The sequence below is a fragment of the Argopecten irradians genome, chromosome 13 (genome assembly GCF_041381155.1).
Source record: "Argopecten irradians isolate NY chromosome 13, Ai_NY, whole genome shotgun sequence".
NCBI lineage: Eukaryota > Metazoa > Mollusca > Bivalvia > Pectinida > Pectinidae > Argopecten > Argopecten irradians.
The window spans coordinates 22,821,324-22,842,419 of record NC_091146.1 but is presented as its reverse complement, the minus strand read 5'-3'; the positions used below and the strand labels follow the sequence as shown (position 1 = coordinate 22,842,419).

Below are 21,096 nucleotides of genomic sequence, written 5' to 3'. Positions count from 1 at the left end.
GGTTCTTTCTATAATTGGTTATGTGTTATTGCATAGAGTGACAATGCGTAGATTTGTCTGCATTTTTAGTGTGTCCTAAAGTTTCCACTATTCCAATTAACTATTCTTGTAATGCTTTGTATGGGCGCCTGAATGTGTATGTGTATGAATGTTTATGTGTATGTGAACAGATATCGTAGATCAAACATAATGAGTATGTTTTGTAAGTGACCATGTCCATCATTTGTGATATGTCTTTCTTTGTGTTTATTTTTTTCCATAGACAACTATTGAGAATTTTTAAAATAAAAACAAATACATAATGTATAAAAATAAACTGAATTCGACAGGACACACGCAAATGTCCATTTTAGCTTTGTATGCATGACATTGTGGTAAGTCACTTAACATTTCAGTCATGTGTAATCAATCATCACATTATTTTTTTCACCTATTAATTTTTTAATTTAAATTTATTCGAGGAATTATATTGTACAGATAATAATTCTCACTAAATGTATAAACATATACTTAGAATGACAACAAAACGAGAAAAATCGTGGAAACATATGCAAATAATTAAAGGAGTTTTCGAGGAAATTTTAAAATTCAGCGTATTCTGTAATTTATTGGAAAGGGGTCTGCCGAGTGTATAAAAAGGGACTATCAGACCACCTCTGTGTGTACACAACACTAGTCGTACTTTATCTAGATATGTGTTTACGTGTCATTGTTACACATAGCCACCTACCCAGTGCACATTATTGGGCGTACAAATACATGTATATACGTAGAAGATTGGTTTACTGGTAGTTTAAACGCAGACGTGGCTATAGACGATCAGTTAATTACCGTAGTATATGGTTACCCTAGCATGATAACCTATGACACGACACGATATATATATGTCTGTTCTATTTTATAAATATGTAGTGTTAAAGACATTATCGAATCAATTGATATGTTTACCAGTATGAGCTATAGACTTCAATCTGATGTTGATCTATCAGATCTAATGAAATATTTTAATCATATGACAAAATCAATTTGACTTTTAAGTATTAGCGTTATAATTTTATCTGATTAACACACATATGTTAATCTATCATTTTTTATCATGTATTAATCATATGACAACACCAATTTCACTTTTAAGCTAAAATATGCATTATCCCCTGTTCTTCATACATGTATATTGGCTATAGTTTTCGGAACATATGAACAGGTGTATTAATAAACTATAATATAACCGATTGGCAAAGAAAATTAATGAAAATCCCCAGTATGGGTCGATAGCAGTACATTACTGCTCTGCCACCGATTTAGGATTTGATTTATCTTGTCCGGTGGGGGATGACATATATTCTAAATATAGCTACATTCAAGGTAGTGGGAATCCCAAGTGTAAGAACAAGGCTACCGATACAGGGCCTAGTGTTACATTCATGAATCTGAATCTGAGCGGACCTGTGTAAAGTTCCTGCGAGCTTACATTAATCGAATGCTTAGTGTTTGTAGAGCCTTGGATATGTCTAAATATAATCCCATATGTTTACGGATAAGAAATCCCCAGAATAGAATGAGCTGGCCAGAAAGAAAACTGATGAAGTAGCAAAACCATGACAATCCTTAAACCGTATGGTTTATGAATCAGCACTGCCAATAAGGAAGCCCATGAAATAACCATTACAAGACTAAATTTAGCAAATTATTTTAGACGTCTGTTGCCTTATGATCTATATATTCAATTTACACAAAATTTTATAACTCGACTAAATTATAAGATTGAATTACTGTAGTGTTTTGCAGTTGTCGGTTTTTGCCGACAATCTCATAGAATAATACCCGAATTTAAATCCTTCATAGTTACTCTAAACCAAGATGGAAAATCGATTTGATCGAGTAAATATATGTCAACATCTATACAAATACATGTCTTAATATAATTCATTAAAATTGATTTAATAGCGCCCGTTAATACATATGTCATGGTTATTTCACATTGAGGCTTTCCTACATGTGCGTGGATAATAAAACTTCACCAGTATCGAGTGACCCAGCATAACAGGTTATGGGGATTTTCTCCGCTGTTTAACCGAGTCTGAAAATAGAACCAACGGAATCAACTATGAAAAAAGCGTCGCTTAACCCACTTTACACATTTTATAGGGGAGCGGTATATTGAGACTCTATGGACAAATTTAGTACTGTTTCAGCTTTCCAGAGTCATCAATGATATTACATTATACTTTAAAATGCATAGTCTAATGGAGAAATAGTGTCTGTTAAGTTTAAATCTAGATTGTCAATAATTTCAAATTACCAAAAAATAATTACTGAAAAGCGAAAAATGTTTAGAAAAAGTTATTAGTTATTTAGTAAAACAAAGCTTATACCGCATGATACAATGTCACAGTGATAGAAAAACGTACATAAGGGAATGTAGCAATTTATTGTGGTTTATATGAATACGGGCAATGTGGTATTGTTTTATTACGATGACGTAACTCTATTTCAAATTCAACATTTAGAAGTCAAAAACGAAAGTAAACACAAAGCATGTATATTATCCCGCCCCGCGAAATTTCTTACTTTGACGTAGGTTCGGAAAACCCTAACTTTGATAAAAAGAAAGTAGACATCTAATATAGCTTCACTGAATATATAAATACGTGTAAGGGACTCCCAAGTCATTGTGATGATATGTTGACGTAAAGAAAATCCCTATTTTCAAACATATCCGAAAATTTTGTTTGAATGTGTACAATTTGCAGCATATTTGACTTGTCCTTGATATGATATGATGTGTTGAAAAGTTTCCGTGATTTTCCGGATATCAGCTACTAAGGTAAGCAATGAAATCATTAGACGTTATCAGTGTCATTATTCGAAAGTTGTATAATTGTATTTGAGATTTTGTTAAAAAAGAAACACAAACAAACTTTTTCGGTTATTTGGATTTTGTTAAAACACAAACAAACTTTTCGCTATACAATAATATGCAATTTATATCAACATTTCAAGAATCGTCCATCAAACTGGTATATTTCATTGTGTATTTGACATTTATATTTTATTATTTTTAAATAAACTTGCATGTGTTGTTTGAAGAAATGTAAAACAATGCGTAGTTCGTATTAATTCCAGAAACACAAAGTGCTTTATTTTATACACATTATGATTATCTTATGACAAAACAAGTAATTCCAGGTTAAATAGTTTCAGCCAATATTTATTCGTCATATGGAAACTAACTCAAAGAATCAAATATTACGGCCAGTAAAACAAGTTATTCTGCAGATAAGAATGTTATCATTGCCGACAACTTTTATGTTTTTGTAAGTGATGTAAAAATGGGGATATACTATTGAACAATATCTCTGAAGGAGAATTGTCAACAGCTGTTAGATATTTTATTGCAAAAGTGGGTGCTTCATTTCGATTTTAGTCCTGAATTCAAATCTATTACATATCAACATTATCTAAAATCATTTCTGCTGTTTTCTTTCTTCAATTTTTTATACTTTTATTTTCGTTGTTATCTCTTTATTCTACATGTAGATAATACATCAACTGAAGACATATCTCTAAATCACTAAGTCATCCTAAATATATGGATGTATATTTATACAGAATAAACAAAATTAAGCTAAATTATGTTGTTTCTGTACGCTATGTAATATTTAAACTCTGTTTAATATAATAACTAAATAACCTTAAAATAAATGATAAACAATGTATAAATAATGAGCAAAATATAACCACGAAATTTAATTTGGACAAAAACATAAAGCAGAAATGTTTTATGATTTTTGTTTGTCATTATTCCATATAAAAGTTAATAAATTTAAGTAAATAGCGTGTAAGTAGCGACGGTACACTGTGTAAATAGCGTGTAATTAAGTGTTAAATCATGGCAAACAAATGTTTGTTGGATAGAGATTACTAGGAACAGACATGATCTCGTGTTTATTGATTCTGTTTTAGCGAACATTTATGACTCTTTAATATGTAATTATATTTGCTCCTTTAACTTGTTAAAGTGACAGATCGCGTCGAGATTTCGACAATATTTTGTCCTCTCTGTTAGAATTACGTCTTCACCCCATAGTAATATAGTAGGTCTGTGCTAATAATATCAATAGTATGAAATACATAGAACATATTTGCCAAATGTTTGAGTCGATTTGCCCCTTTATCAAAACATCTTGGAACGATATTAACATTTCAATATCCATCATAATACCAGTACAAGACGGTTTAATTGATAAATCATAAAGCATCCGGCGATTGTGTTTACTCATCTGACCGAAGGGATCATTGTCCATAGTTTAATCTACATCCTTTATGTATATATTTGTTTATATTCTGTAAACATTTTGTGTCCGTCCTTAACATGTAATTTTGTTTTTCTTTCTCTCTTTCTTTTGGCTTATTATAAACGGACAGATTGCCATGGAAACTTGACATATTATCTGTCTGTACTATTATTAAGTAACACAGACCATACATAGAAATAATATGTGTACTTATATAAACATCTTAATTTTCTTCTAGAGGAAATCATGTCTTCTGGGCTATTAGTTACGTATTAGCTTACATAGGATAATATGTATATAGATAATGAGATTACCTTATTAAAATTGTATTTGAGACATGTATTTATGTGTGTGTATTTAGGTGATGGTATGTGCGTGTGTGTGTGTAGTTTAATTTCATTTCATTTGACAACAATGACAACAATGTTTCGTTAATACATTTTACAAAACATAGAATCCAATCATGCCTTTTCTATTTTGTGAAAAAGTATTCATACCCAAATGAATAGTAAATTGTGCTTATTTCCATTTTATTATCAATATAAAAGCTAAAATTAGTTGACATTGTTGACATCAAATCTCTAAGAATTACATAACGTAAATAGTGAGATTGTTATTGGCAGTATGAATAAGTTGCATGACAGTCTTGACAAAATGTGTAAATACAGTTGAAATATATCTTAGAGAGCATTGATATTTCAAATGTTTTATTCATATTATGATAATAATATGCCCTATACTATTAGTTGAGTTAAGTAAACCCATTTACTTACATGACCTTATACTAATCTCTCCTTTGGTTAAATGCAGCATAAGGCTAAGGTCACACCCTAGAGTTTCAAAACCTGAATGGTAGTCAATTATCCATGTCATTCTTCAAGACAGACGTTTATCAGATTGATAGAAAACGATTCGATGACACATTTCGCTATTTTGAACAGAATAAGTACTTCTAATATTAATGATGATATTATCAAAAACAATCATGATATTTACATGAGAATGTTTATAATACGTATTATATGTAAATAACACATATATCGCCTGATCTGATTTGAGATTTTAATTTTCCTTTATTTTGTTTTTTACTTAATGAAAATATTATCAATAACAATCCAGTTTTATCAATGTTCCCACGTTAATGATTATAATATAATTTTGATTTGATAACGTTGCTCTCCTCTAGCCAACATTCCCCGACTGGCCGTAGACTTAACCAATTATTAAGTAATCTATCTCGATATTGACATATATAAACCAGTTTTGAATAATGTGATTGGAATTTTGGTAAGCATATAACACGTTCTAAGAAATATAAGTCGATTCCTGGTATATATATCAACGATTAGCCATGTTATTGTTACTGAAGAGAGAAAACTGTATAGAAAAAGTTATTAGTTATCTAATAAAACAAAGTTTATACCGCATGATACAATGTCAGAGTGATAGAAAAACGTACATAAAGGAATGCAGCAATTTATTGTGGTTTAAATAATTGTAATGTGGTATTGTTTTATTGCGATGACGTAACTCTATTTCAAATTCAACATTTAGAAGTCAAAAAACGAAAGTAAACACAAACAACATATTATCCCGCCCCGCGAAATTTCTTACCAGGACGTAGGTTTGGAAAACCCTGACCTTGATAAAAAGAAAGTAGAAATCTAATAATACTTCACTGGGTATATAAATATATCTCAATGCAACGTGTAAGGGACTCCCAAGTCATTGTGATGATATGTTGTCGTAGAGAAAATCCCTATATTCAAACATTTCCGAAAATTTCGTTTGAATGTGTACAATTCGCAGCATATTTGACTTGTCCTTGATATGATATGATGTGTTGAAAAGTTTCCGTGATTTTCCGGATATCAGCTACTAAGGTAAGCAATGAAATCATTAGACGTTATCTGTATCATTATTCGAAAGTTGTATAATTGTATTTGAGATTTTGTTAAAAAAGAACACAAACAAACTTTTTGGTTACTTTTTTATAACTAAGCTATACAATGATATGCAATTTATATCAACATTTCAAGAATCGTCGATCAAACTCGTATATTTCATTGTATGTTTGACATTTATATTTTATTATTTTTAAATAAACTTGCATGTGTTGTTTGAAGAAATGTAAAACAATGTGTAGTTCATATTAATTCCAGAAACACAAAGTGCTTTATTTTATACACATTATAATTATCTTATGACAAAACAAGTAATTCCAGGTTAAATAGTTTCAGCCAATATTTATTCATCATATGGAAACTAACTCAAAGAATCAAATATTACGGCCAGTAAAACAAGTTATTCTGCAGATAAGAATGTTATCATTGCCGACAACTTTTATGTTTTTGTAAGTGATGTTAAAATGGGGATATACTATTGAACAATATCTCTGAAGGAGAATTGTCAACAGCTGTTAGATATTTTATTGTAAAAGTGAGTGCTTCATTTCGATTTTAGTCCTGAGTTCAAACCTATTACATATCAACATTATCTAAAATCATTTCTGCTGTTTTCTTTCTTCAATTTTTTATACTTTTATTTTCATTGTTATCTTTTTATTCTACATAAGATGAAACATCAAATGAAGACATATCTCTAAATCACTAAGTCATCCTAAATATATGGATGTATATTTATACAGAATAAACAAAATTAAGCTAAATTATGTTGTTTCTGTACGCTATGTAATATTTAAACTCTGTTTAATATAATAACTAAATAACCTTAAAATAAATGATAAACAATGTATAAATAATGAGCAAAATATAACCACGAAATTTAATTTGGACAAAAACATAAAGCAGAAATGTTTTATGATTTTTTTTTTTTTGTCATTTTGCAATATAAAAGTTAATAAAATTAAGTAAGTAGCGACGGTACACTGTGTATACTAATTAAGTGTTAAATCATGGCAAACAAATGTTTGCTGAATAGAGATTACTAGGAACAGACATTATTTCGTGTTTATTGATTATGTTTTAGCGAACAGATATCACTGTCTTTAATATGTTATTATATTTGCTCCTTTAACTTGATAAAGTGACGAATCGCCTCAAGATTTCGACAATATTTTGTCAATTCTGTGAAATTAACGTCTTTAACCCATATTATTATAAGGTCTGTGCCAGTAATATCAATAGTATGAAATACATAGTACATATTTGCCAAACATTCGAGTCGATTCGCCCCTTTATCACGACAACTTGGAACGATATTAATATTCCAATATACATCACAATACCACACAAGATGATTTCATTGATTAATCATAAAGCATTCGGCGAGTGTGTTTACTCACCTGACCGAAGGTATCGGTGTCGATAGTGTGATCTACATCCTTTATGTATATATTTGTTTACATTATGTAAATATTTTGTGACCGTCCTCAACATGTAATTTTGTTTTTCTTTCTCTCTTTCTTTTGGTTGATTATTAAGTGCCCGATTGCCACTAAAACTTGACAAATTATCTTTCCGTGCTGTTAATATTAATACCACAGGCCATAGAAATAATGTATATAACTATCTAAACGTCTGAATTTTCTTTTAGAGGAAATCATGTCTTCTTGCCTATTGTTATACACAATATTTTGAGCTTACATAGCATAATATATATATATATTATGCATGACAATCTTGATAAATGGGTAAATACCGATGAATATATACATGATACGGTTACTTTACTACTATTATATATAGAGTTATATATATGTGTGTATATGTGTGAGGTGTGTGTTGTGTGTGTGTGTAGTTTATTTTCATTTCATTGATAACAATGACAACAATGTTTCGTTAATGAATACATTTTACAATACATATTATTCAACCATGCTTTTTTACTTTGCTAAAAATTACCCATACCCTTAAGATAGTAAAGTGTGTTAATTTTCATTTCAATTTCAGAATAAAACGTTTAATTACTTTTGTTTAATTGATCCACTGTTGACATGAAATATCCGATTACTATAAAACAAAAATAGTGTGATTGTTACTGACAGTATAAATCTCTAAAAACGTGTTTGGGTTTAAAAGTTCCATTGTAGTCTTGACAAGTAATGAAATATATTTTAGGAAACCTTGATTTTTCTATGTTTATATTCATAATATGATAGTGATATTATAGTTGTTTGCCGTATATTATTAGTTGAGATCAGTAAACTCATTTACCTACCTTCCACTCATCTCTCCTTTGGTTAAAATGCAGTCTAAGGCTACACCCCAGAGTTACAAAAGTTACACGGCCTGAATGGCGGTGAATAATCCACGTCATCCTTTAAAACGGACTTTTATCACATTGATGTAAAAAGCAAATTCTTCAAAAAACAATGAAAATATTTCTTAACGATGAACACATTATAATTGTTTGATGTGTCATACAGACCAAATCGTTCCGTGAATTTATTTTTCCAACACTACAGGTGGACAAATACTGATGTTCTTTTATTTATAAACAAACCTATTCAACAGTGTAACTCTACATGTAAAACGCTACGTATTTAGCCAAAATATATACCAATTAATCGAGTCATTTGATGACTCATTTCGCTAATTTCAACAGAATAACTAATTCTGAAACTAATGATGATATAACATCATGTATCAATAACAATCAAGGTTTATTAATGTTTACATGTGAATATTTATAAATGATAACTAAGAATACAAATGTAGCCTGATTTGATTTATTTATGTATTTTTTTCAAATGAATGAAATATTATCATTAACAATCTATTATACCAATGTACACATGTAAATGGATACTCTTGATTAAACTGATAATAACGGTTCATACGTTGCTGACTGTTTGCCAATATCCGCCGATCGGCCTTACACGTAGACAATCACCCAGTATTTTATCTTGCTTAAGATGTGTAACCAGTCTTTAATAATGCAGGTTACTTTGCAAGAAACATAATACACGTTCTTTGAAACATTAACACAATTCCAGGTATATATATTTTAAGGATTTGCAATGTACTTTTGACTTACATTAGCTTTATATGTAAAACGAAACTAAACGGTAAAACCCGATAACATTAGCAAAGTTCACTATCTATGTAAAACCTTATTTTATTGTCAACTTAATCTTCATAGTGGGTATGTATTATTTCTCACATTTATAAAATAAGTAATGTAATGGTATTTTGGATTATCAACATGATATTGGTTTTGTAATTAGTTTAACATCCTATTAACATCCAGGGTCATATAAGTATGTGCCAGGTTGGTTGGTGGAGGGAAGCCAGAGTATCTGCAGAAAACCACCGAGCAGCGGTCAATACATGACAACTTCCATACATGGGAATAGAACTGTCGAAAAATCTTAACCACTCGGCCGCCGCGGACCCTTGATATGTATCAATACATACAGTAAAATATGCTTATAACGAACACTTTTAGGACGACTAATCAATTCATGGTAATATCTATTTCCCGTAAAGGTTCCTAAAAATGTCTGCATTATATAAAGGCACTATAACGAACGATGTTTATAACGAAGTGATTTTGTTGGTGCCCAGAGGTTCGTTACTGTACATAGAACATACGCCTATACAACGAGTAAAATCCCTTTCTAATATACAGTACCACATATTCCATACTCGAATCTGTTCTATAAATTTGCATTATTTTGAAGTATGCTCGTGATAAATGATCATGTCATATTGCAATAAACATAATCACATGAATTTTATCCGAAAATGCGTTATCTTAAAACAGCTACATCTGAGTCGCAAGAAAACGTCCTTGACCTGATCGATTATTGATTGAGATTTAATCTATGTATTTCAACTAACTGGGATATATTACGACTACCATTAGAAAACCATATTGTTACTCTCATTATAGAGACCAACCAAATAAATAATTATACTTAGATGTTTTGTAATGTATTATTACAACAGGTGAATACTAGTTTGCTAATGTTCTATGATTAAAGTATAGGTTATTCTATAACACTAGATAGAAAATAAGTTTGGGGCATTCCAACCAGGGTAGCCATTTTAAAAAAATGTGCATTTTGCACTCAAAATACTGAAATTCTGTTGTGTTTACATATCCATTGTCAAAATTGATATTTTTAACCTTGATTTCAAGTTGTTATCTATGAATAAATCCTGTCAGAAAACGATTTCACTTTTGGAATTCATAATTTACCTGCTAAACAGTGGGTGGGTCACAATTCTTTCCAGGGCTTAATCATTTATACATAGGGGCCATTTCGACGGTCTATAGTGATTTCAAACAGTGGAAATTACCACACCTGTTAGCACAATCAAAGGTTCATAGAGATAACCTGTACTTCTGTAAATTAAACTTTTCACAGCTTACGACATTATATAGTCTTAATAATTACCCCCATTCTTGACTGAGGTACATTTCTAAACGCCTCGTGTAATTGTATTGATTATAGCAAGTGAATTGTAATTGTCGTTATAATAGATTTAGATATAAAGCAATCAATTAGCTATTTGGCAGCAAGGTTACTTACAAAAGTGACGTAATGATATCTTATTTCAAGGCATCCGCTTATACGTAACATTGTATATCGATTACAAATAAACATATTTACTTTTTCACACGTAGATATGGCAAATACCGGTTACATTTAAATATTAGGTTTCAGCAACCTATTCATCACATTTACCGCCCTCATTTTCCTCGGTGAGATTAAAGTAGTGTACACAGTTGTCAAACTGTTTAACAACTATATATGATTAAACAGCGTAAACTAAGTAAATTACATGAAGGCTATCCAAATCAAAACACTTTTAATTAAAAGATAATTGTAAAAAAAATGTTCCTACGTGTGCTGAAACCCAATATCGTTTCTTAAATCATTCCTCAAATAAATGTCTTTAGTTTTAATTCCATGATTTTTTTTAAATGTCAACAGTGCATATATTTATAAACAAAGAGCTTTGAAGCATTGTAAGGTGTTTGAAGAACAGGAAAGACGATAACATGAATACTGTCACAACTACATTTCTGCACCTTCTTTTTTGTTCAGGACAAGTATTGTTAGTTTAGACTATTAGCTGAAAATTCTATATCATTTATTTTAAGAGTTCCATCTTGGGTAGTGTCACGTAAGTCAGTTAGAGTTTTATTTTGCATTGTACACAATTATAATAAAAATGACAGATGACAGAAATTCACAATAACCTATCTATATAGACAATGCTAATTATTTACATTTTAAACCAATTGTAGGCAAACCTTCAATCAATGGTCCTGAAATTCCTTAATGTCTAATGGTTCTATGAAAACGAAACTAACATTCCATAGTTGACCTATTTTCTGTAGATTTTCGTGGTGTATACATGGAAATTCCTATATCATATAGAATAACATCAAAACGAAAGTAGCCGTCAAAGACTTACATATATCTTAATGTACTTCAAAATAGTACAAGTTATATAAAAAGAAGATTTAGAATCAAAAGGTAATGCTGCATGCTAAGAGACCGTGAAATTCAATATTATTGTGTAAACTCTATTTTTTATCCCCAATTAAGTAAATCCCCAATTTATATAAAAAGAAGAATCAATATCAATCTTATTCTGTAAACTGTATTCACTGATGGAAATCCTATATTTATATAAATAGAATGGAAAATGGAAATCCTACTTCGAAAATGTGCATGTTTCATTTAGTATTTTTAAAGCAAAATAATAATATGTGAAATTTACGATGAATTAAATTGTTATTTGAAGTAAACAAAAGCATATGTTTCGAGTCGTATAGTGTCGCGTCAGTGCCGTCGTCACATGGTATAACCACCAAACATTGATATACCTCTGAGTACATGTGTCCATTACCAAAAGGTACCTAGGTCAACTCTGATTTTGACTCTTTGTATAATGTGGGTTTAAAACAACAAAAACAAAAAAGTACTTGATTCAATCTGATTCGAAGTAATGTAGTTCGATTTAAATTGCATTATTTCTGGAAATGAAATCAATTATGTTATATGTTAAATAAACCATGTGGTAACTTTAATCTATTAAGACATATCCTTTTGCCACAAAATGAAAGTTAAAACTGAAAACTGACCCAATCTATACATGCATGTTGAAGTCGCATATTGGAAAAACCTACTAACTCCGTTTAATCTACCAAGGCATATCATTAAAACACAAAACGAAAGTTAAGACTTATTTTATATTTTATATGTCGCATATTGGGAAAACCTACTATTTTCAAAACATAGTGATTTGAAACAAAAGACATGCCAATCAAATGAGAAACTACCCAAATGATATAATGACGGAATAACGTTATAATGTAAACTAATTAATGATACATGTAATAATGTTTAGGTACTTGGCCATTATTTCAAAATGAAAAGTATAATCTTTACATCTGTATTAACAATTAGGCCAATCAAAAATTCTAAAAACATCAAAATCCATGAATTATATCCGCAGATAATACAATATATATATATATTTCCTACACCATTCAAGTTTCTTGTTTTTTAATTCCTGATATATATCAAATAACATGAATGGTTTTTATTAATCATTTTATGTATTTTAAGACCTTTGTGGTGTCTTCAAAAGTGAATTTCTCTAATTCACATATAGTCAAACCTGCCTTAGCGCCCACCTTTATGATAACAAAATTAAATAACAAGAGGTATATGAAAGTGGACAACAATTCGTGGATATTGCATTGAAGATTTAGACTCAACCCGCACACATCTCATGTTAATTAGTGTGATTAAGATTGGAGATTCAGAAGTCTTCGAAATTCGAAGATATTTACTTTAAATGTTCAAAAAATAAAAATATACGATAATGGAGTGCTCTGAACATATCAATTGACCTTTTTAATGTAGTCGCTCCCGAGAGTCACTTGACGACGTTAGGTCATGATCACCTAAGCAAACTTCCTAATTAGATTCGTAAGATATCTCAGAAAAGTATTCATTTGTGAAATCTGGCCAAATTGCCAGTGAGATCATTGAACACTGAATCCATCTTTTAACGTAGTCATTTTTACTAATTTAGGCTCAAAATGCAACATAAACTCATATACACAAACACAGACTAACGACTCATTGAATTATTATCAAAGCATTCCATATACCGTAATCTCCATACTCACGAATCAAAAGAGATATTATGTTATTCCCCATCAAAAATTACCAATATTTTTAATAGGCTTTAATTCTACAGGTACAAATGAGATTGGAAAATGATTGTTGACTGCTAAAATCATTATATTTACATCAACATCACATACAATCAGAACATGAAACCAAGTTGTGGTCTACGATGTTATTTTATTTGAAATTTTCCAGTGTTACATTGTATTAGTAACTGCAAATATTTTCTGCGGATATGTTTCCATCATCTAAACATACATAAGGCGTTAATACAAGAATTTCACAGTGCATAAATTATGTGTTGTAACTTATGTTTCCAAGACATGGTACACGGTAGTCTGTCCATCTGAATGACTTTCATCCAACCTGGTGGCTTTCAATAGATGTTTGAAGAGCAAATAGGATGTCAAAATGTCCATCCAGATACGGCACATATATATAATATCTAATACCAAATATGATTCAACCTAAATGTGTGGAAGGTTTACGCCCTATAGACAATACATGTTAGTTGTGGTTTTGGAGACTGTGACACTTCGCGTTAGGAAAGTATATTATTATTTACCTATGCTGAAGCACAATGTTAAAGATATACACCAGTAACAGATGCTAATCCAGTTGTTTGTTACCTCGAAACGAATAAATCTTTCTAATCAGAAATTAGAACCATTTTTTTGCATTTCAAAATACTTGCATTTTATGTTTCTTTATTTTATTTGAAATTCGATACGTACATAATAATGTTCAGGTCCGCAATTGTAATATCTAAAATCACATATCACTCATATGTAAGAATGTGCTTTTATTGCAGGCCATGGCGTCCGATCGCCCCACAGGTGATGAGCTGATGCATTGCATCCTTACAGGAGAGGTGGATAAATTAGATGACATGGTAAAACATGGTGCCGACGTGTCCTTTACGACTAACAAAGGCATGTCAGTTCTTCACATAGCAGCGAGGGCGGGCATCCAAGAAATGATGGTTCATCTTTTGAAAGAGTATCCATATTGTGTCAAGAAAGGAAGGCTACTTGACAAACAATTTGGATATAATGCTCTACATCATTGGTGTGCGAACCATGGAAATGTGACAGTATTCCAATTGATGATTGAAAAGGGGTTCGATGGTTCAGCACCGACAGAACATGATGAATCGCCATTAATTTTAGCCAGAAACACAAGAAACGAAGAGTTGGTGCAACACATAGAACACAACAAAATGATACTTCAAACAGATGTCAACAGTGCAGCAATGGCAAAACCTGATGAAACACCACTGGGTTTAGCCAAGGACACGGGGAACAGCAAAGAGTTAGTGAATCACAAACGAAACCAATCAAATGGTAAGTAAGCAACTTAATGAATTCAACAAATAAAAACGACCATAAGCACAGTAACCACATTATTAAAACACGACAATTGAACACGAGTACCATACCGTCTTAGCGAAAGAGTATCGGTCATTAACTTATACTGGAAGTGGCCACCAACTTTTTTTCTTTTCATAGCACAAGGCTTTGATTTGGTAAAAACGTGTTCGTGGAACATGCAATATGACAAAGACGAATTCTCAAAAGTGATGTGGGTCGAGAAAGACGTTTTAAGAAACGGGAAAATGAAGAGAAAAGATCAAAAACTTTTTAAAACCTTGCAATGAGACTAATTCACGTACCACGTGATACCCAATAACGTTTGTGCCGGACTAGATCTCAAGTTATGATGGAGCGTAACTGTTTGTAATCTTCCCACTGAAATGACGTTAGCGCGGGATCATCTTTTGACGTCATTCCATCACCAATAGAAACAATACTCCCGCATAAACGTTATCGGGTATCACGTGGTACGTGAATAATTCCAATTGGACAGCATGATAATACCCTTAGTACATGATAATCATTCTTTTTCAAATATAAGTACTGTTGTCGTACTAAATGCACACAGAAAAATAATAAGCACGGTTGACGGTTGTATGGACGACGTAATTTAGTCATGCTTGAAAATAAATAATATTAATTGCGTAATAAAGAAATGTGTGGTTATAGCCAACAAGTCATTTACATGAACAACCAGATGTGTTACATTTTCGCAGTGAAATATAAGGTTCTACGGAGAACATAAAAGCGATACTTAACTCCAGTAAAAATATAAATTTTGATATCTGAACTCGCTTTTGACAAATCGGAATGGAGCATTAATGGTGAAAACATCATTTCCATTGTTACCTCACCAGTTTTTGTTGAAAATGTTGCAATATGACGTCTTGCTCACAAATATACGACGTAATATTTAGATTTTCACTGCAGTCCCACTATTTTACCTTACCAAACGTAGTTGGCAGTCATATAGACAATTAACTTCAAGCGCTTATAATGACGTCGTTAGTATTGTTACGTCACAATTGTCGTACCAGTGATTACGGAAGACGGCTGTTCAAATTGTAACCAAATGTAAATAAAAACAGCGCGCTTCATGGGATTTGCCTCTGTCCACTTGGCATTCATACTGGCTATAAATGCCCACTAAAAGACATTCAATGCTTAAATAATCGTAAAGGCAAATACCTCTGTACAAAACAATTGCGGAATAGCCTTTGGCGGAGCTGATGGTGATGGTCTTTTGTAAATGGAATTAGAAAAACAATGGAATGAGACATAAATGAAATAAATAGAATAACCCTTGTTTCTTGACGAACACCAGTAATATTTAATCTCGCCTCGCATTCGTGAAAAATGATAAATTTCCACCTCACCCGATGAAAGATAACTAGTATTAATCAAGAAACAAAGAATATTCTATTTTTAAAAATGAATTTTGCGAAAAAAAAATCAGACCAAATGCGAAACAAGATAATACCTTCATTTTTTAATTACATTAAAAACAATAAGAATAAAATTTAAAGATATTAGTAAGAAATTTGCAATGTGTATACAACCTATATATAATCATTTTTGACTGACGTCACTTTTGGTTTGCAGGACATTTTTGTGATGAACAGCTTCCATTGACTGCTCTACACCATTGTGCCTTAAACGGAAATGCTTTGGAATGTTTGACTTTAATCGAGAATAACAAGGGCGCAGATGTTATGAAATTGGCGAGCAGTAATCTGGATGTAATTCATAGTAAACGAAAAACTAAAAACCTACCATCAAAGGTGACACCGATGGAATTAGCGTGTTATTGTGAAAATCTCCGTGTACTACGAATACTAACGAAATGCACAGACGAAAGAATCATTCAAAAATGTCTGACTAACAGTTCAGGTAAAACAACAAAAAGCATACTAGATGGAATAAAAAGCAAACTATGCCATATCCATAAGATACCTAATGAAAACGTTGTGCTAGGAACTTTAGACGATATAAAGAGAAATCCTAGACGCGAAAAAATGTTTACTGTTTACAGCAAAACCTTAACGCATGGGACAGAATCAACAATGGCGGGCTATAGAGTACTTTACCGTAATCCAACTATCTGTGAGACGAACGGAGTAGACGAAGGCCGAGCGGTGATGCGTCATTGTCAGGACAAAGGATGCCAGTTAAAGGACATGGAAAGAGAGCAAATTGAAAAGGCAATCAGTCAAGAAAGTGGCAAGTTGTGGAATAAGCATTCCAACATCCGTGGATTTCTCTCTTCTCCAGTAAAATACAGTAAAGGGGAATTTCTGCGAAAGCATTGTCTGGTGATTGTTTGCCTTTTCAAATCTTTTATACCAGAAGGCGAGGAAGATTTTCCCAAAAGTATCCTGGTAGATGGAAAGTTCATTGCCGTTGACGTTCGAGAAGGCTGTTTCCAACAAGCAGGGAATGTTAACCCCTTGGGCAAGCACATTCCATTGAGAATGGGCTGCACAATAGGACCGAATGACAAATATTGGTTCGGTACTTTAGGTCCGGCGGTTAGATATCATGGCAGGCTCTGCTACCTCACGTGCGCACATGTTCTTTTCCCGGATAAGGACTGCCAGGAGAAGGCTAACGAATATGATAAGGCAAATGTTTCCAATGGTCAATCACGACTCGAGAGTAAACAACCAGGGCTTGAGGTTTTGCAGCCTGCAAAGAGTGCAGATCAAGTTGTTGAAGATTCGGAACTAGACGACCGGAAGTTTGGACGAGTAATAATGTGGGATTATGCAATTAATAGGCCAACTTCTATAGACATTGCTGTGATGGAGGTGACCAGTCAAGATAGAATACCTCAGACATGCCAATTTACAGCCTATGATAAAAGTCAGTTCGAAAAGACTGGTAAGTAGTCTTTGTGATATTTTATCAATGTTCAACAGTTTACATTAGATAAAAGACACGAATACCTCGATGTCGAGATACCAAAAACGACATAGATGAAGCACGATATACCGTTGAATAGTCCCACCTTCCGGTGATTGTGGCGTCTTTTTTTCGGTTCGATTTGAGTCGCAATAACCGAAAGGTGGAGCAAATCGACAATAGATCGCACTATATCGACGTCTGTTTGGTGTACCGAAATCAAATCCTGGTATTGACTGGCATTTATTTTTTTATTGTTTTTCTATGATGGAATCTAGCTTCATTCACAATCATGTGACATAATAACATGATGACAGACGTCACGTCAACCTTTTTTAACCATGTTACACGCATTTTAGTGAAGTCATAACCATATGTCCCCGCTCTGATGATGCAAACATTCACTGTCATCACGTTTTCAGTAATATACTTGCTTTGATTTTTATTGTTGAGAACGGCGACTCTCTTACATTTTCAGATACGTTCATATTAAAGATAAATTAGAATATCATTGTAATAAATGTATGGTTTATTTTTTCAAGTTTCAGTTTAAATAAAACAGTTAGTATTATAAACACAATATTTATTTTGTAATGGTGAAAGAGAAACATATGTTACCGCACTACGGTATCAATTTCGTAAAGATGATGTCGTTTTGGTGAATGTGACGTCATGTTTTTACTGGACTGATTAACGTGATAAACAGTTCGGAGTCAAATCACGACAAGTTCACGTACATCATATTGACAGATAAACTACAAGTTTATCAAACATTAATTATCGGTTAGTTTTAGTTTGAATTGGTTTGGTTACTTTTACGTCCTATTAACAGTCAGGATCATGTAAAGACGTACTAGGTTTGATGGTTGAGGAAAACCGGAAAACCCGGAAAAAACAATGGACCAGTGATCAGTACCTTGAATCTGCAACACATGAGATTTGAACCCAGAAGTATCCACCCCTGGGTTCGAATCGTGTGAAGGACAGTTGCCAGGCTTGTGTTCATATGTGCATACATGTAATAAGCACTCGGTCCCTAGTATATCTGGCAGTAACCGGATAAAAGCATAAATGTATCAATATGTTGTCATTATTTCTGTTAAACAGGTTATCGACACGGTGAACCAACATTTGACTCCGGCAGGACTGGTGTACCTACCAGTTCGTCCATTGACGTCACTCAAGAAACAGAAAGTTCACCTGGAGCTGAAGGAGGTTCTTCAGGTAGTGCTGAATTCAATGACGGCGTGAAAGGCAGAGACCACAATGCTGACAACAATATCCTTTTATTTGGATGTAGTTCGGGCCCTACAAGTGGTAAATATAAGAACACGGCCAAAGTTCAGTTCACAACAAAATTATGTGGACGAACCGATGTAAATGAGAGGTACAATGGAATGCAATATATACACCATAGCCAGTGTGGGGAGGACGACTGCAAACTTCCTCCGATGGCTAAGTTTGGAGACTCCGGAGCAGGAGTGTTCCAGCGACTGGACGACAATACACTAGTCTGTATAGGGGTGTTAGTAGCCGTTGATAACACCGATTCAGCACTGGTCACTCCCATCCAACCCATTCTAGACCATTTTGGCTTAACAATGGCATCATTTGAATGATCTCAGTAAAATTAAGTTTTGTGAAGTTCAGTCATTGTTAGACTTTAACAGGCTAGCCGCAGCCTCTAAACCACTACCCATCATTGCGTCATCATAATATTTCAGGTTTTGGCTTGATTGTGTGTCTCAGTACAATAATGTCATTGTGCATTTTCTTCATTCAGGTTCAAACAAATTCCGCTTTCGTAAATACCTAGATGAGAGCCAACCGTTTGTAATGATTTGTAGCTATCGAATGGTCGGACAGTGTAGTGGTTAAGACATTCGCGTTTCACCTATCCGGCCAGAGTTCGATGCCTGACATTGCCGTAAACTAGTCATTGTCACCTGTCAAAACAGTTTCCTTACACTCTAAGATCTCTCACGCACTCGAAAGTGATTTGTATAAGGTATATCACTTGTATTGCAAACAATGTAAAATAAGAAATAATAGTGTATTGTCTTCGGTTAATGATATGAAACGTTTTTCAAAGTAATTCCCAAGCTAAACAGTGGTACCGCATAAAGATAAAATTTCATTTTCTACCAATACATACTGTGTATTCGACATTTATTTCTATTTTCTAATTTCTCTTTAAATTTAAATTTAATTAATCAAACTCATAACGAGAACAGCATTAGCAATCATTAACAGGCACATAATACAAAAGACACCTTAAAATAGTATTAATAAACTAAGTATGCATTTTAAATACTTTTTAAAAAATCTTAAAACATCCCTGGGTTGTTTACAGACAGTCTGGGGTGAAACCGGAGGATTGCAATGAACTCTGAGTGAGATTGTAGATGCGTTTATCATATAACTTTTTTCTGGGACCAAAAGGTACGGTTAAGTCACATCTATGCAATGATACATTTTACAGATATGCAAGGGACAATCAGGATTAAGGGGGGTATTATATAAGGAGATAAATAGTGGAAATATCCTCAAGGCACGCCCGCCGTTTAATGCATGTTATATTTAGGTGTAAACCCATTTAGGCGTCTCTGGAGGCTATATATTAAGGAGTCATTATCCTTACAAATCTATGATAATAGATTGGATATATTGCAAGTACTCCTTGTTGAGGTATGCTTAGGGTATTTACGTCATACATAATTTATTGATATCAATTGATGTTCTGTATTTTAATTTAGGTTGGGGACACATTTAAAGTTGCGTTTATATCCGGTAAAGGATCTGTTCTGTTAAAATTATCGAAGGTTTTATCACCCGCGTACGGTGACCTGCCTACAAAAGTGTGGTGTGATCAATCTCTGTAATACGAAGAAGAGTTTGCATGCGACAAGTATGCGTTAGCTGTATCTTTGTCTTGTAGAACGGACCTGGACCCTGGTTCGGTTTGGTTTATGATATTTACGTCCAATGAATCACTTAAGCACGACCTCCCGTGTATGTGTTGTGATGCATGTATGAAGTGCTAGGTGCGTGATTTGGGAGACTGCGTTATATTCGTGTTGTGTCTTCTTGTAAAGTATATATTTAGCACATTAAGCTGCTGAAACGAATGTGAACTGAGTCTCATTGCTCTCTTGTCAAATTCGTGGTTCTTTATTGAAATCATATGTCGTATAGAAATACACATCATACAATAAAATGATTAATAGAATAACCGAGTGATACAGTGTGCAACAAGAATCTTGTCAAAATCTCTGAAAACGAGGCAAATAAGAAAATAAATTTTAAAAAAATGATTTTAATTCTTTTTTGGTTTTGTATTCCCACTCTTTTATTCTTATTGACGACGTCTTTTCCTTTTTCTAATGGTAACATAACCAACATT

At 32.7% G+C, this 21,096-nt stretch overlaps 1 protein-coding gene across 1 annotated transcript; it reads left to right on the top strand.

Annotated features, from left to right (window-relative positions):
• Positions 1–5,451: 5,451 nt before the first annotated feature.
• Positions 5,452–21,008, top strand: LOC138306176 (uncharacterized). Its single transcript, XM_069246567.1, has 4 exons — positions 5,452–6,181; positions 14,231–14,762; positions 16,395–17,672; positions 18,801–21,008. The coding sequence occupies exons 2-4, from the start codon at positions 14,234–14,236 to the stop codon at positions 19,310–19,312; spliced, it is 2,319 nt and encodes a 772-aa protein (XP_069102668.1). The 5' UTR covers positions 5,452–6,181; positions 14,231–14,233; the 3' UTR covers positions 19,313–21,008.
• The last annotated feature ends 88 nt before the right edge of the window (positions 21,009–21,096 follow it).

What these genes read in the sequence shown, in the direction of transcription:
- LOC138306176 (XM_069246567.1), top strand. Translation starts at nt 14,234, where the DNA reads ATGGCGTCCGATCGCCCCACAGGTGATGAGCTGATGCATTGCATCCTT. An exon ending in CAAACGAAACCAATCAAATG is followed by an intron (nt 14,763 to 16,394) that starts GTAAGTAAGCAA and finishes TTTGGTTTGCAG; the next exon opens with GACATTTTTGTGATGAACAG. An exon ending in AAGTCAGTTCGAAAAGACTG is followed by an intron (nt 17,673 to 18,800) that starts GTAAGTAGTCTT and finishes TCTGTTAAACAG; the next exon opens with GTTATCGACACGGTGAACCA.